Source organism: Bombina bombina, chromosome 5 (assembly GCF_027579735.1).
Source record: "Bombina bombina isolate aBomBom1 chromosome 5, aBomBom1.pri, whole genome shotgun sequence".
Classification (NCBI taxonomy): Eukaryota; Metazoa; Chordata; class Amphibia; order Anura; family Bombinatoridae; genus Bombina; species Bombina bombina.
Window position 1 is genome coordinate 99,189,977 of NC_069503.1, and position 17,394 is coordinate 99,207,370.

General features: G+C 38.3%; 1 protein-coding gene across 1 annotated transcript in view; it reads right to left on the minus strand.

Moving 5' to 3' along the window:
• Nucleotides 1–12,274: 12,274 nt before the first annotated feature.
• The window catches only part of LOC128659984 (zinc finger protein 585A-like), a 523,622-nt gene continuing 518,502 nt past the window's right edge, over nt 12,275–17,394 (minus strand). The window contains exon 8 of the mRNA XM_053713577.1: nt 12,275–14,840. Coding sequence (XP_053569552.1) covers nt 13,285–14,840 — 1,556 coding nt within the window. The 3' untranslated portion in view covers nt 12,275–13,284. The remainder of the gene's footprint in view (nt 14,841–17,394) is intronic.

The window sequence follows — 17,394 nt, forward strand, 5'->3', positions numbered from 1 at the left end:
TCATATTCATGCCAATTTACCTGTTAACTAAGTATGCGTTCAATTAGTGTAATGTTAGTTTACTTTTTCAAATACAACTGTTGCTTCACTTATCCGTCTATGTAGTTAGGCCAATCTTTGCCCTCCTTCTATATTGACCAAACATGGAGGTTCTGAGGTAGGTGAAATTATTTATAACACCACTGATATCAATTTTTAGCGATCCCCATATCTGGAGATTGGATCTTTTAAATATAACAAATTATCTCATAGTTTGACATCCATTTGACAACTTATGGGACCCCATCGTCCCACACAACCCCCCTGACACATTTCACCTGCTAAAAAGATCCAATCTCCAGATATGGGGATCGCTAACAATTGGTATCAGTGGTGCTATGAATAGTTTCACCTACCTCAGAACCTCCATGTTTGGTCAATATAGAAGGAGGGCAAAGATTGGCCTAACTACATAGACGGATAAGTGAAGCAACAGTTGTATTTGAAAAAGTAAACTAACATTATACTAATTGAACGCATACTTAGTTAACAGGTAAATTGGCATGAATATGAATGCCTAAAGAAACCTTTTTCACTTATAATGACTATGAGGTGGCGTATTATAATATTAGCACAGTTATAAATATTACCTACGATATTCTAAGCGCACACAAGCTAATCTGTAATGTTAGACAAGTGAATGGGGGAGCGCAATTATATATAATAAAGTTGACACACGCAAGTCTTTAATAATATAAGATCAGCCAGAAATCAGCTGCTCTGACAGAGTGACATTCTCCAATATAAGAATTTACAATTTGTGAAATTGTATGCAAGATGGCAGAGCGTTATAACAGTGTAACCAAATATCAAGAGAAGCACACTAACAGTCAGTGTTAACACTGCTTATTATCTACAGCAGTCAGTGATAACTGTAACGATAAACAGCTGGCTAATTTACTCAAGTGTATCAACTGCTCAGATAGAGCGCCAGTTTAAGGATTCATAACTTGCCAATTCATATACAATATTTTAAAGAGTAAAGCGTAATAACAGTGTAACCTAATAACAAATGAAATATAACTACAACTAGTGTTAACACTGTCAAGTATTCATTGCAGTCAGTAACAACTGTAACGATAAAAAGCTGACAAATACATCTAAGTGTAATAATTCATTTATTTGCACACCAAAATCTTTGTCCACCTGGAATAGACACATAATCAGAACATACCCAGGGCCTGTTCATGTGCATTAATAATTACTTTATGTATTGCCAGGGGATAATCAATTACTGATGATCACACTTCATACGCACACAGGGCAAGGAAGTGTATGACACAATTCCAAATGCCTTAGAGGATTATGAGATAGAAACAAATCGCATAGCTCACCTTTTACTTGCCACCCCATATGTAGAGATCTTTTACTGATAACCAGTGAGTCCTGATATCACATTCACGCAATAAAGGCCATACAAGCATTAAACAGGTCTCACTGTTACTCTCACATCCCAGTTACTCAGGATAGGGATTTTTAATTTGTTTGTGTTCAACCATCTTTTAAATGTTCAAATAAAAGTTAAATTTAAAATATTTTCTTTACTTCTACGATCAGTCTGGGCAAAGAGTGCTACAAAAGCATTTCTTTCCAGGGAATCCTAATCCCAATTGTTTAAATTGTTTTGAATAAAATGTTAGTACCACTCCTCACAAGGAAATATTAAACTGATACTGATATACTAAGTATCTTGTGAATAAATATATCAGAGGAGTTTGCCTTTATAGTGCCCTTGCCATCACGTGTGGAGTACACTGAGCAACGGGTCCACGTCTGGATTCCTGCATCACACTTAAGAAGACTTCCCTAAGTGTCATAATTTGCTTAAATAAAAAGAGAGAAGCGCTCAACCTGGGAACGAACAATAGCATATGTTCTATGGCTAGTTACCACTCAAGAAGCAGCCTCTTTTTGCTAAACATGTGCCTTTCACAGAGAAGAACTTTCCTGAAGTATATCAGTCTGATCCTGACTTCACACTACAGCCCCAAAATACCAGGCAATCCCTCTCTGAATGAGAGAAACAGCAAAACCCCAGAAGTATGTTTTGGCCTATTGTGGGCCTCATCAGTGAGGTGCAGCCATATCCCTCTAGGCACACTGAGCAATGGGTCCACATCTGGATTCCCACATCACACTTAGGGAGACTTCCCTAAGAGTCATAATTTGCATAAATAAAAAGAGAGAAGCACTCAAACTGGGAACGAACAATAGCATAATAGTTTGTTCAATGGCTAGTTACCACCAAAGAAGCAGCCTCTTTTTGCTCAATGTGTGCCTTTCACTGAGAAGAACTTTCCTGAAGCATATCAGTCTGATGCTGACTTCACAGTACAGTCCAGCCCCGAAATACCAGGCAATCCCTCTCTGAATTTATGCAGGTTATGACAGTTATGAATTTATGCATATTTATACAGGTTATGACACTTAGGGAAGTCTCTCTAAGTGTGATGCAGGAATCCAGACGTGAACCCGTTGCTCAGTGTGCCTAGAGGGATATGGTTGCACCTCACTGACAAGGCCCACAATAGGCCGAAATGTACGTTTGGGGTTTTGCTGTTTCTCTCGTTCAGAGAGGGATTGCCTGGTATTTTGGGGCTGGACTGTACTGGGAAGTCAGGATCAGACTGATATGCTTCAGGAAAGTTCTTCTCTGTGAAAGGCACATGTTTAGCAAAAAGCGGCTGCTTCTTGGGTTGTAACTTGCCATAGAACAAGCTATTATGCTATTGTTTGTTCCCAGGTTGAGCAGTTCAATCTTTTTATTTTTGCAGGTTATGACACTTAGGGAAGTCTCCCTAAGTGTGATGCGGGTATCCAGATGTGAACCCATTGCTCAGTGTGCCTAGAGGGATATGGTTGCACCTCACTGACAAGGCCCACAATAGGCCGAAACATTTGTCTGGGGTTTTGCTTTTTCTCTCGTTCAAAGAGGGATTGCCTGGAATTTCGGGGCAGGACTGTACTCTGAAGTCAGGATCAGACTGATATGCTTCAGGAAAGTTCTTCTCTGTGAATTGCACATGTTGAGCAAAAAGAGGCTGCTTCTTGGGTGGTAACTTGCCATAGAACAAGCTATTATGTTATTGTTCGTTCCCAGTTTGAGCACTTCTCTCTTTTTATTTATGCAGGTTAGGACACTTACGGCTAGATTTGGAGTTTTGCTGGTAAGGACCCGCGTAGCTAACGCAGGCTTTTTTCTGGCCGCACCATAAAAATAACTCTGGTATTGAGAGTCCACAGAATCACTGCGTTAGGCTCCAAAAAAGGAGCGTAGAGCATTTTTAACACAACTTCAACTCTCGATACCAGAGTTGCTTACGGACGCGGCCAGCCTCAAAAACGTGCTCGTGCACGATTCCCCCATAGAAAACAATGGGGCTGTTTGAGCTGAAAAAAAACCTAACACCTGCAAAAAAGCCGCGTTCAGCTCTTAACGCAGCCCCATTGTTTGCTATGCGGAAACACCTCCTAAGTCTGCACCTAACACCCTAACATGTACCCCGAGTCTAAACACCCCTAACCTTACACTTATTAACCCCTAATCTGCCGCCCCCGCTATCGCTGACACCTGCATTTTATTTTTAACCCCTAATCTGCCGCTCCGTAAACCGCCGCTACTTACATTATCCTTATGTACCCCTAATCTGCTGCCCCTAACACCGCCGACCCCTATATTATATTTATTAACCCCTAATCTGCCCCCCACAACGTCGCCTCCACCTGCCTACACTTATTAACCCCTAATCTGCCGAGCGGACCGCACTGCTATCATAATAAAGTTATTAACCCCTAATCCGCCTCACTAACCCTATAATAAATAGTATTAACCCCTAATCTGCCCTCCCTAACATCGCCGACACCTAACTTCAAACATTAACCCCTAATCTGCCGACCGGAGCTCACCGCTATTCTAATAAATGTATTAACCCCTAAAGCTAAGTCTAACCCTAACACCCCCCTAAGTTAAATATAATTTAAATCTAACGAAATAAATTAACTCTTATTAAATAAATTATTCCTATTTAAAGCTAAATACTTACCTGTAAAATAAACCCTAATATAGCTACAATATAAATTATAATTACATTGTAGCTATTTTAGGATTAATATTTATTTTACAGGCAACTTTGTAATTATTTTAACCAGGTACAATAGCTATTAAATAGTTAAGAACTATTTAATAGTTACCTAGTTAAAATAATTACAAAATTACCTGTAAAATAAATCCTAACCTAAGTTACAATTAAACCTAACACTATACTATCATTAAATTAATTAAATAAAATACCTACAATTACCTACAATTAAACCTAACACTACACTATCAATAAATTAATTAAATACAATTCCTACAAATAACTACAATGAAATAAACTAACTAAAGTACAAAAAATAAAAAAGAACTAAGTTACAAAAAATAAAAAAATATTTACAAACATAAGAAAAATATTACAACAATTTTAAACTAATTACACCTACTCTAAGCCCCCTAATAAAATAACAAAGCCCTCCAAAATAACAAAATGCCCTACCCTATTCTAAATTACTAAAGTTCAAAGCTCTTTTACCTTACCAGCCCTGAACAGGGCCCTTTGCGGGGCATGCCCCAAGAAGTTCAGCTCTTTTGCCTGTAAAAAAAAACATACAATACCCCCCCCCCACATTACAACCCACCACCCACATACCCCTAATCTAACCCAAACCCCCCTTAAATAAACCTAACACTAAGCCCCTGAAGATCTTCCTACCTTGTCTTCACCCTGCCAGGTTCACCGATCGGTCCAGAAGAGCTCCTCCGATGTCCTGATCCAAGCCCAAGCGGGGGGCTGAAGATGTCCATGATCCGGTCGAAGTCTTCATCCACGCGGGGCAGAAGAGGTCTTCCATCCGATTGAAGTCTTCATCCAGGCGGCATCTTCTATCGTCATCCATCCGGAGCGAAGCGGCAGCATCCTGAAGACCTCCGACGCGGAACATCCATCCTGCCCGACGACTGAACGACGAATGACGGTTCCTTTAAATGACGTCATCCAAGATGGCGTCCCTCGAATTCCGATTGGCTGATAGGATTCTATCAGCCAATCGGAATTAAGGTAGGAATATTCTGATTGGCTGATGGAATCAGCCAATCAGATTGAGCTCGCATTCTATTGGCTGTTCCGATCAGCCAATAGAATGCGAGCTCAATCTGATTGGCTGATTGGATCAGCCAATCAGATTGATCTTGATTCTGATTGGCTGATTCCATCAGCCAATCAGAATATTCCTACCTTAATTCCGATTGGCTGATAGAATCCTATCAGCCAATCGGAATTCGAGGGACGCCATCTTGGATGACGTCATTTAAAGGAACCGTCATTCGTCGTTCAGTCATCGGGCAGGATGGATGTTCCGCATCAGAGGTCTTCAGGATGCTGCCGCTTCGCTCCGGATGGATGACGATAGAAGATGCCGCCTGGATGAAGACTTCAATCGGATGGAAGACCTCTTCTGCCCCGCTTGGATGAAGACTTCGACCGGATCATGGACATCTTCAGCCCCCCGCTTGGGCTTGGATCAGGACATCGGAGGAGCTCTTCTGGACCGATCGGTGAACCTGGCAGGGTGAAGACAAGGTAGGAAGATCTTCAGGGGCTTAGTGTTAGGTTTATTTAAGGGGGGTTTGGGTTAGATTAGGGGTATGTGGGCGTTGGGTTGTAATGTTGGGGGGGGGGGGTATTGTATGTTTTTTTTTACAGGCAAAAGAGCTGAACTTCTTGGGGCATGCCCCGCAAAGGGCCCTGTTCAGGGCTGGTAAGGTAAAAGAGCTTTGAACTTTAGTAATTTAGAATAGGGTAGGGCATTTTGTTATTTTGGGGGGCTTTGTTATTTTATTAGGGGGCTTAGAGTAGGTGTAATTAGTTTAAAATTGTTGTAATATTTTTCTTATGTTTGTAAATATTTTTTTATTTTTTGTAACTTAGTTCTTTTTTATTTTTTGTACTTTAGTTAGTTTATTTCATTGTAGTTATTTGTAGGAATTGTATTTAATTAATTTATTGATAGTGTAGTATTAGGTTTAATTGTAGGTAATTGTAGGTATTTTATTTAATTAATTTAATGATAGTATAGTGTTAGGTTTAATTGTAACTTAGGTTAGGATTTATTTTACAGGTAATTTTGTAATTATTTTAACTAGGTAACTATTAAATAGTTCTTAACTATTTAATAGCTATTGTACCTGGTTAAAATAATTACAAAGTTGCCTGTAAAATAAATATTAATCCTAAAATAGCTACAATGTAATTATAATTTATATTGTAGCTATATTAGGGTTTATTTTACAGGTAAGTATTTAGCTTTAAATAGGAATAAGTTATTTAATAAGAGTTAATTTATTTCGTTAGATTTAAATTATATTTAACTTAGGGGGGTGTTAGGGTTAGGGTTAGACTTAGCTTTAGGGGTTTAAAAATTTATTAGAATAGCGGTGAGCTCCGGTCGGCAGATTAGGGGTTAATGTTTGAAGTTAGGTGTCGGCGATGTTAGGGAGGGCAGATTAGGGGTTAATACTATTTATTATAGGGTTAGTGAGGCGGATTAGGGGTTAATAACTTTATTATAGTAGCGGTGCGGTCCGCTCGGCAGATTAGGGGTTAATAAGTGTAGGCAGGTGGAGGCGACGTTGAGGGGGGCAGATTAGGGGTTAATAAATATAATATAGGGGTCGGCGGTGTTAGGGGCAGCAGATTAGGGGTACATAAGGATAACTTAAGTAGCGGCGCTTTGCGGTCGGCAGATTAGGGGTTAATTATTGTAAGTAGTTGGCGGCGACGTTGTGGGGGGCAGATTAGGGGTTAATAAATATAATACAGGGGTCGGCGGTGTTAGGGGCAGCAGATTAGGGGTACATAAGTATAACGTAGGTGGCGGTCGGCAGATTAGGGGTTAAAAAAATGTAATCGAGTGGCGGCGATGTGGGGGGACCTCAGTTTAGGGGTACATAGGTAGTTTATGGGTGTTAGTGTACTTTAGAGTACAGTAGTTAAGAGCTTTATGAACCGGCGTTAGCTTTATGAACACACCCTGCAAACAATATGCCTCCATGGGCCCAGTCCCATAGAAGCCTATTAAATACAGAGTGTGCTCCACAAGTGTAAGAAGTCCACATCATCACATACCTATCCTTTACACATGAAATAGATTTTTTTTTTAAATATACAAAATTACTTCCTCTTCCTTCCCCTCTTCCCATGAGATGGAGGCTCTTGGGGGGGCAACTGTCCCCTCCAACGAGTTCTCATAGGAGATGTTTGGGGAAGAGGGGGAGGAGGAGTAGTGTGAGTGGTTAAGGGATCACCAGACTGAGGAGGAGATTGAGGCAGAGGAGAAAATGAAGGAGGCCCAGGAGCAGATGGGGCAGGAGCAGATGGGATAGGAGCAGATGGTCAAGGAGCAGATGGGGCAGGAGCAGATGGTGTGTTTGGCACCTCCCGGAGGACCTGCAACATATTCTTAAGAGTATTCAAAATATCTTTGTCCTTTGCGAATTTCATTCATTACCCCTGTCATGTACACTCTGTATTCTGCCTGTTCCTCCGGGAGGCACGCATCTCCTTAAGGAAATCAATCAAATCTGCACCTCTGGTATCTGTGGGGTATGTTCTCCTGCTGCATGGCGGGCTACTGGTGCACAGCGGGCTGCTGCACAAGGGGCTGCTGCTGCAGGGATATCTTCTGCAGTGGGGTATTCTTCAGGGGGTGCTTCAGGGGGGGATAGTGCAGGGATATCTTCCAGGTCTCCCCAAGGTGGCGAGTCATCTGCACCACTCCCATGCCTGAGCGAAGGAGTAGCCTGTGGGTGCTGTGCTTCCTCCTCCCCGGCCTCAGACTCTGTATATTTGAAAAAGAAAAATCGAGATATTAGCACAGTTCCAAATAAAGATGTAAATTTTGTATTTGAAAGTGTATTAATGAGGCTGACTTCGTAATTCAATTGTAAGCAAAATCAATCAATACAATTTCCACATTTGCAAACCCATATTTCTGACATGTATATGGTCAATATGAGTGTCTTTTTGTGTTTGTCTTAAATCTGGTTAAATGCACACCTAATCTGTAGACTACATACTAATGTGATCGCTTTTATTCACATGCAACTTTCTCAATGTAATTCTGAATGCGTTTATGTAATAATGTATAAAAAAGCGTAATCATGTTAGTCATATCCTTAAATAATTTGTGCGTGTGAATGGGTTATGAGGTGGATGTAAATAGTTTAGTAAATGACCTGAAAGGGGCAGGTTCCCAGTATCAACTCCTCCGATACCGACTATGGCCACCTCGGAAATGTTGGGACGCAGCATTTCCTCCCAGCGGGAAAACTCAAAAATTATTTCCGGACCGCCACTGGTCCCTGCTAGGTATTCCCTCTCCCTTGTGAGCTTTCTCTTCAGTTCAGCCCTGCAATCCCGGTAGTGGTGCTGAATCGACTTTACATTCCTGTTATAGACCCCCACTACATTTACGGAATCCCCGATCTCATTCCACAACTTCCTCTTATCCACAGGGGTGGCCCTCGGTGCCTTCAGCCTCCTAGCCCTCTCCATATAAGCCTCTATAAGGGCCTCCTTCTCATACATAGTGTATCTCTCCTCCCTCTGCCTGGGTTTCCACTGCGATGTGAGTCTCTGTTCCCCAGACTGTGAAGCTCCCTGTCTACACTGTCAATGCTGAAGACCACTGGGCCCAGGCACTTGTGAATCTTCCACAAATTGACCATGTTCACCCACCCCTTCCTCTCCCCCTTCCTGCCCCTTTTCCTTTCCCTCTTCCTCTCCAGTTCCTCTCCCCCTTCCTCTCCCTCTCCCTCTCTCCTGCATAAACTCCTGCCTAACCTCCTCTACAAGCTCATCCCTAAACTCAGCCCTAACCTCCTGCATAATGAGCTGTAATAGCTCTGGGCTAATCTGCCCCCTATCCCTTTCTCCTGACATACTGAAACAAAATGTGAATGAGCACAAATGAAAGGGGGTCAAAATAATGAACAAAAAGTAAAAAGTGCTCAAAGTGTTAAAGGGATATAAATTAAAGAGGGTAAGGGGTATTACCTACAGACAAACGTATATGTTGAAAAATATGAAAATGCGGATATGTAAACAAGAATTAGAAAAAAAAATATCGGATGGAGGGGAATGGGATGAAAGGGAATGAGGTATGGGATGAAAGGGAATGGGGTATGGGATGAAAGGGAATGGGTATGGGATAAAAGGGAATAGGATGAAAGGGAATGGGGTATGGAGTGTATGTAGTGTAAGTGATAAGTGAATGTATGTATTGAATGTGTTAGCGTGTAAATGTGTTTATATAATGAATGTAGGAACAAAACACTTGCACACTCCCCCAAACAAACTCTCGCTCACTAACACTCTCTCACACTAACTAACTCGCAATCACTAACTAACTCTCTCTAATCTCACAAATCTCTCCAAACCCTCCAACACCTAGACCTGCACCTAACTTGAAAACGCAATACAGTCAAAGAAGCCATGATTAGAGCGTGCGTATATACTCTATGTAAATGTTTAATTATGTACCGGTTTGCAAAGTAAACAAGGTTCAGGTGTGCTTTCTTTATTAATATTTAAAACAATTTTTATTTAGTAATTATTGTGTGTTCAATGTGGAGTAGTTGTTTTATTTTGCGCATGCTCATATTGAGTTAGTAACTACACATACTGTATGTATTTGTGTAATGTGTATAATGCGATGATGTCATAGTGATCATTTTGCATAACATTCTGCATAAGTAGTATCTCTAAATGTAAATGCTGATTTGCAATGGTGTATTTGTTAAGTGCTGTAAATGTTTATTTGTACTAAACGTAATCTGCAATGCGAATGTTTTGTTTGTGTATCAGTGTGCAAATCTTATTTCATGTTGTTTTGATCCGTGTTGCAAGATCTCAACGTATTTTGCGATTCCTTGTTTAGTGTAAATGTTGTGTATTATTTTTTTATAACGATTGTGAATGTTGAATGCGTATGTGTTATGTTGCGTGAGCGATTGTTGTTTGTACATTTGAGCAGAGTGTTATTGCTCGCAAGATCAAGTGTTAGATGAAAAATCTGTGCTTAGTTCATTTATCATTGATCTCTATATGAGAATCTTTAACACGCCCGTGATTACGCTTAGTAAATAAACGCGGTACTCGTGTTACCGTGACATGTTACAAGGTTGTTTTCAAACTCGTAATACCTACGTTATAAAAAGTGTGCAATAAAATTAACGTACACGATATTACCGAGCAGCCATAACGCAAAACTCGTAATCTGGCTGTTAGTTTCTTAGTTCTTATGCAGATTTGGTATTGGTTATCCAATTTTTAATGTGATCTAAATGTGTTTTCATGTCTATATGGTTGAGCTGTGAGTTTTTCTTTTGTATAAAATTGTAGAACCTAGATTCACATTAGTTTCACATGTAAACCTTTTAAATAAGATTTGTGTGAATACATATTGTTTAATTTATTGTATGAATTAAGCTTTTGTATGATTTTTTTGTATGCATTTTTTATCATTTTAATAATAGGTGGAGTGTACCCATCAATATATTTTAAAGTAATTTATATTGTGTATATTATGTAGGGTATTTTATTTATTTTTTTAACAATGCTTTATTGTATAATTGCATGTATTAACTGTATATCATCCTTTTGAATTAGCCCATTCACATTGTGTAAGTGTTTTTATGTTCACTGTTATTTAAGAATGCAGCCCAGGTTGTTTAAATAGGGACCTATGAGGCTTGGTTACCTGTACACACCTCCACTCATGATTGGCTGTTTAATTCTTTAAATTTGAAAGGGTCACCTGTGATTTTATATGCAATTCTCCTCTTGATAAAGCCTGTCTGTGGAGCGGGTGAAACGCGTTGAGGCTGTGCTGTTATAAATAACTATAAGTATTGCTATAACTTAATTAAGTGGACTCCTGAAGTCTGGAAACCGGAGAGTACCCTGTGGGATACACAGTGGTTTAGCGTGTTGAGTAACTGACAGTCATCATCCCGGAACAGACCCTGTGATCCACTTACCTGTTTTATCTACACTTGACTACATGCTGTTTTACCATTTACATCTTGTAAGTGTGGGTTTTTTTGCGCTATTTCTATGTTAATAAAACTCACTTGAATCGAGTTTTGCGCTCCTTTTGTTTCACTGTTTTTCTTAATATTGTTTTATGTACTGTTAAAGGGACAGTTAAGTCAAAATTAAATGTAAATGGATTGGATAGAACATGACATTTCAAACAACTTTCCAATTTACTTATATTATTATTTGTGCTTAGTTCTCTTTTTTAAAAGAGTAATCCTAGCTGAACTCTGGAGCATGCACTAATTTCTTCAGACAGCAGAGTTTGTAAGAACATTTTTATAGCTATGTTATACATAGTTACAAACACTGCTGCACAGAGTGCTAAATACACGTGCATGCCCCTAAGCTCATATAATATCAGCCTCCTAGGTTTACTCTTTAACAAAGGATAACTAAAGAACAAAGCAAATTAGATAATAGAAGAAGGAAATTTGGGTAAAATTGCTGCTCTATCTGAATTCTAAGCGTTTAACTTTGACTATCAGATTTGGCTTCTGTATTGACTATCAGATTTGGCTTCTGTATTGACTGTCAGTTTTGGCTTCTGAATTCGATGACGTTTTCCTAATTATTCTGTGATATTGGGTTTTTAATTATACAAAAAACACAAAATACTGGTCTGGATTACAATCACTTTTTATTTGCATGAAAAAACATTGTATATCATTATATAGTAAAAAGCAGCATTACATGATATATGCACACAATGGTATAAATATACCTAACACTTGTGCTCTTGATACAAAGGGATTTATCAGACATATAATGTTCCCTTTATTTATACAGTATGTGCTATTATCAGTTCTTGTGGCTTCTAACTAACATGAAAACATCTAACAGACATAATATCAAGTTACAGAACATGACATACATATTACATACCCACTATACATGTAGGTTATAGTAGCCATTTAAATTAAACTGATTATGATCACATGACACACATATTACATACCCAGTATACATGTAGGTTATAGTAGCCATTTAAATTAAACTGATTATGATCACATGACACACATATTACATACCCAGTATACATGTAGGTTATAGTAGCCATTTAAATTAAACTGATTATGATCACGTATGCACCGGTTACTGATATTGGGGCCGAATTATCAAATGTCTGTCGGACCTGATCCGACAGTGCGGATCAGGTCTGACAGACATCGCTGAATGCAGAGAGCAATATGCTCTCCATATTCAGCATTGCACCAGCAGCTCACTAGAGCAGCTGGTGCAACGCCGCCCCCTGCAGACTCGCGGCCAATGGGCCGCCAGCAGTGAGGTGTCAATCAACTCAATCGTACTCGATTGGGTTGATTTCCAGCGATTCCTGTCCACTTGCTCAGAGCAGGCGGACAGGGTTATGGAACAGCAGTCTTTAGACCGCTGCTCCATAACTTGTGTTTCTGGCGAGTCTGAAGACTCGCCAGAATCACGAGCTCTCAAGCTCCGTTCGGAGCTTGATGAATGGGCCTCATTGTGTCTCATTAAATAAAATCAGTTTCCTCTTAGTAATTCCTCTGGTATATAACATGTACAATGCTAAGTAACTATTGCTATAAGAAAAGGTTTATCCACATGATGTGCACATTAAATATATCTGCCAGATGTCAATCATTTGAGACTGATGTTCTTGTTTATATAATTGTCTAACACTCTATTCATATAAAGACTCCTTTATTCTGTAAATGTAATTATTTTCTCCCCTATGTATCTAAAATGTACAACTCCTAACATTGGCAATTAATAAACAACACTGGGGGTGATTTGGTGGGGAATGGTTGTGTAAACTGGTCAGTATGAGGACAGATCTGTATATTCCTGGGTCGTGTTTGGATTCTATCACATTGATATGAGAGAAACTGAGGTTCACATATATAGAGTAACAAAGGACAGCAAGAGAGTACTTTAAATCTGGGGCTTTTATAACTGGGATTTAGTAAGTATTATTTACAATAACATCCTTTTTGATGCTTCTAGAGAGTTTGTCCTCTTTAGGATAATTGTAAAACTGTTTGTACATTTTGTATATGAAGTTTATTTGTGTGTAAATATTTGGTGTTTTGTGATACCCGATTTCAATAAAAAACTTTTTTTCCACTTTCTAAACATGTGAAAGGTTTCCTCCCTTGTGAATCCTTTCATGAGTTTTCAGATTACTCATATGTGTAAAACTTTTTCCACACTCTGTACATGTGAAAGGCTTTTCTCCTGTGTGAATCATTTCATGAGTTTTCAGAAATTTCATTTGTTTAAAACTTTTTCCCCACTCTGTACATGTGAAAGGCTTTTCCCCTGTGTGAATCCTTTCATGAGTTTTCAGATTATTTATTTGTGTAAAACTTTTTCCACACTCTGTACATGTGAAAGGCTTTTCTCCTGTGTGAATCATTTCATGAGTTTTCAGAAATTTCATTTGTATAAAACTTTTTCCACACTCTGTACACATGAAAGGCTTTTCTCCTGTGTGTCTCCTTTCATGATGTTTCAAACTATTCTTTTCGGTAAAACTTTTCCCACACTCTGTACATGTGAAAGGCTTTTCCCCTGTGTGAATCATTTCATGAGTTTTCAGATTTCTCTTGACTGTAAAACTTTTTCCACACTCTGTACATGTGAACGGCTTTTCTCCTGTGTGAATCCTTTCATGAGATTTCAGACAATTAATTTGTTTAAAACTTTTTCCACACTCTGTACATGTGAAAGGCCTTTCTCCTGTGTGAATCCTTTCATGATTTTTCAGATAATTAATTCGTGAAAAACTTTTTCCACACTCTGTACATGTGAAAGGCTTTTCTCCTGTGTGAATCCTTTCATGAGTTTTCAGATAATTCATTTTTGAAAAACTTTTCCCACACTCTGTACATGTGAAAGGCTTTTCTCCTGTGTGAATCCTTTCATGAGTTTTCAGATAATTCATTTGTGAAAAACTTTTCCCACACTCTGTACATGTGAAAGGCCTTTCTCCTGTGTGAATCCTTTTATGAGTTTTCAGACGACTCTTCTTTGTAAAACTTTTTCCACACTCTGTACATGTGAAAGGCTTTTCTCCTGTGTGAATCCTTTCATGAGTTTTCAGACAATCCATTCGTGTAAAACTTTTTCCACACTCTGTACATGTGAACAGATTTTCTCCTGTGTGAATCTTTTCATGAGTTTTCAGATGACTCTTCTTTGTAAAACTTTTTCCACACTCTGTACATGTGAAAGGCTTTTCTCCTGTGTGAATCCTTTCATGAGTTTTCAGACAATCCATTCGTGTAAAACTTTTTCCACACTCTGTACATGTGAACAGATTTTCTCCTGTGTGAATCTTTGCATGAGTTTTCAGACTACTCTTCTTTGTAAAACTTTTTCCACACTCTGTACATGTGAAAGGCTTTTCTCCTGTGTGAATCCTTTCATGAGTTTTCAGACAATCCATTCGTGTAAAACTTTTTCCACACTCTGTACATGTGAACAGATTTTCTCCTGTGTGAATCTTTTCATGAGTTTTCAGACTACTCTTCTTTGTAAAACTTTTTCCACACTCTGTACATGTGAACGGCTTTTCTCCTGTGTGAATCTTTGTATGAGTTTTCAGATTATTCATTAGGTTAAAACATTTGCCGCACTCATTACATGTGTGTGGTTTCTCACCTGTGTGAATTTTGTAGTGTTCTAGTAGATGAGACTTCCATCTAAAACTTTTCTCACATTCTGTACATTTGAAAGTTTGCTCCTTTGAATGAATCATTTGGCTAGACTCCAGACTTTTCTCTTCTTTAATATGTTTTGAAAACTCAGTAAATGTGTGTGGTTTATCTTCTGAGATAATAATTTCACTAGATAAGTAATAAATGTCCTCTTGTTTGATTACTAAATTACTCTCTGTACATAATGATTGCTGACCAGTTCCTGCCAATTCACCATCTTCTTTAAATATCTGCTGTGATATCCCCAATGTTTGTGAATAGTCATTGGTGTCTAAGACTATTGGAGTTTGCGGTATCATTCTGATGCTTCCCGTAGTGAAGGATGAATATGAACTATTCAGGTGTTTGTCTACATAAAAAGAAATAAAATAAATAAAAATAAAAATGTTTATTTTTTACAATATTATCCATCTCAATAAAAAAAAAACATTTTTTAATACTCAAAACTGTCTTCCGTTTTGTATTTTTACATTTATTTACCTATAAATCACAAATTAAAAAGCATGACATAGAATGTAAACATTATTACATAATAGTAAACTCAATGACTGATTACTGATGAAAACAAGTTATAGGGCTGCATTAAAGGGACACTGAACCCAAATTATTTCTTTCGTGATTCAGATAGAGCATGCAATTTTAAACACTTTCTAATTTACTCCTATTATCAATTTTTCTTCATTCTCTTGCTTTCTTTATTTGAAAAAGAAGGCATCTAAGCTATTTTTTGGTTCAGAACCATGGAAAGCACTTGTTTATTGGTAGGTGAATTTACCCACCAATCAGCAAAAACAACACAGCGTGTTCACCAAAAATGGGCCGGCATTTAAACTTACATTTCAAATAAAGATACCAAGAGAATGAAAATAATTTGATAATAGGAGTAAATTAGAAAGTTGCTTAACATTGCATGCTCTATCTGAATCAGTGTCCATTTAAACAAGGTGAGTGTGGATAATGTTCTCAGCCAGGGAACAAGTACATCTGTATTCTGGGCAAGAGAGGTGGCATCCACCATCCTCATTTAACATTGCACAAGCAAATGCACATACAGCCCTGCCCGACTCATGCACAACCAGTGGGGTGAAAACATGTTTTAATCATCACAGAATAATAATCAGTGTGAGATGTTTTGAAAGGCTAAGGAGCAGTGACCTGCGGTTGCAGTTGTTTCATTTATATAAACAGCCAAAAACTTTATTAGTTTAATAATACTCACTGTTAAATTAAGCACACAAATCAGTGGTGGTTCTAGGGTGGGGAACACTGGGGGAGTTGTGTGTCTTACACACATGGGAAAAAGGTAGGCATAAGTGTAGTTATGGGTGTTCCATGAGTGAGGTCAGGCATGAATGAGGTCAGGGCAGGGAAGTTTTAGGTGTTCTGAGTAATGACCCAGGTCTGGGGTGAGATTAGGCAGTTGTTGAACATGATCTGTCTAAAAGGACAGAGGGGAGAATAGTATTGTTTACCCTCCTCCTCAGCCCAATGGGGGTTGCTCCTTCTTTATAACTGTCAATGACACAAATGTTCTTAAAGATGCAGATATAAATATAATACTTTATATTTGTTTAATGAGTGATCTGTTCTATTTTCCCAGTAATTAAAGTCAGCATAATATCCATTTTACCCACCTAACACATATGAGTTCATGCTGATAACAGGCTGCAATGTCTGTGCTCAGGAAGAAGGTTCCCTTATTCACTCCAGTTACATCAATACCTGATATCTCTCAGTGCTCTGGCCGTGTCTGTAAAAAGTATATTAAATAGTTTAGACAGATAATAATAAATAATGGTTCTGATTAACTGTACGTATGGTATAATTAAAGGCACACATAACAATTCATGTGATACAGATCAGCTAATTAGATTATTACATATGTGATGTTGATTCACCACAAGCATTTAGTACAGTTAACTCTGTGGGTGTTATAATTGCCCCTTAAATATAAATCTTCCCAGATCTATACAACATAATGGTAGAAAATCTATTTAAGTGGGGCCCTATCACAACGTTACAAATATATTATAATATTTGTTTTTAGCATTTATATGAAACAATATTTTCTCCTGAATGAAATGTTAAAAATCAGTTGTTTAAAAATAAGATCAGTATATGGGATGAGACTGATACAACAGGGCCATAATCTGAGTGAAATTTATATACAATAGTTCAAAATCAATAATTAAGATCCCAATCGAAAAGAGGATATTTAATCCCACAGCACTGTTGACACAGCTTAAAATAGTAACTAGAAAACGATATAGTGTTATTAACACAGCTGAATAGCTAGAACATATGTATTGAATATATGTCAGATGTAACAATAATAAAAGCTCAACAGTAATACAATGGCCTAGACAAAGCTGAATATAGTAAAAAAGGTTTATTAATGAACACCTAGATTTAGAGTTTTGCGGCCAAAGGGGTGCGTTAGTTACGCGTCTTTTTTTTCTAGCGCTGCTTCTAAACAACGCTGGTATTGAGAGTTCTCTGAAGGGCTGCGCTAGGCTCCA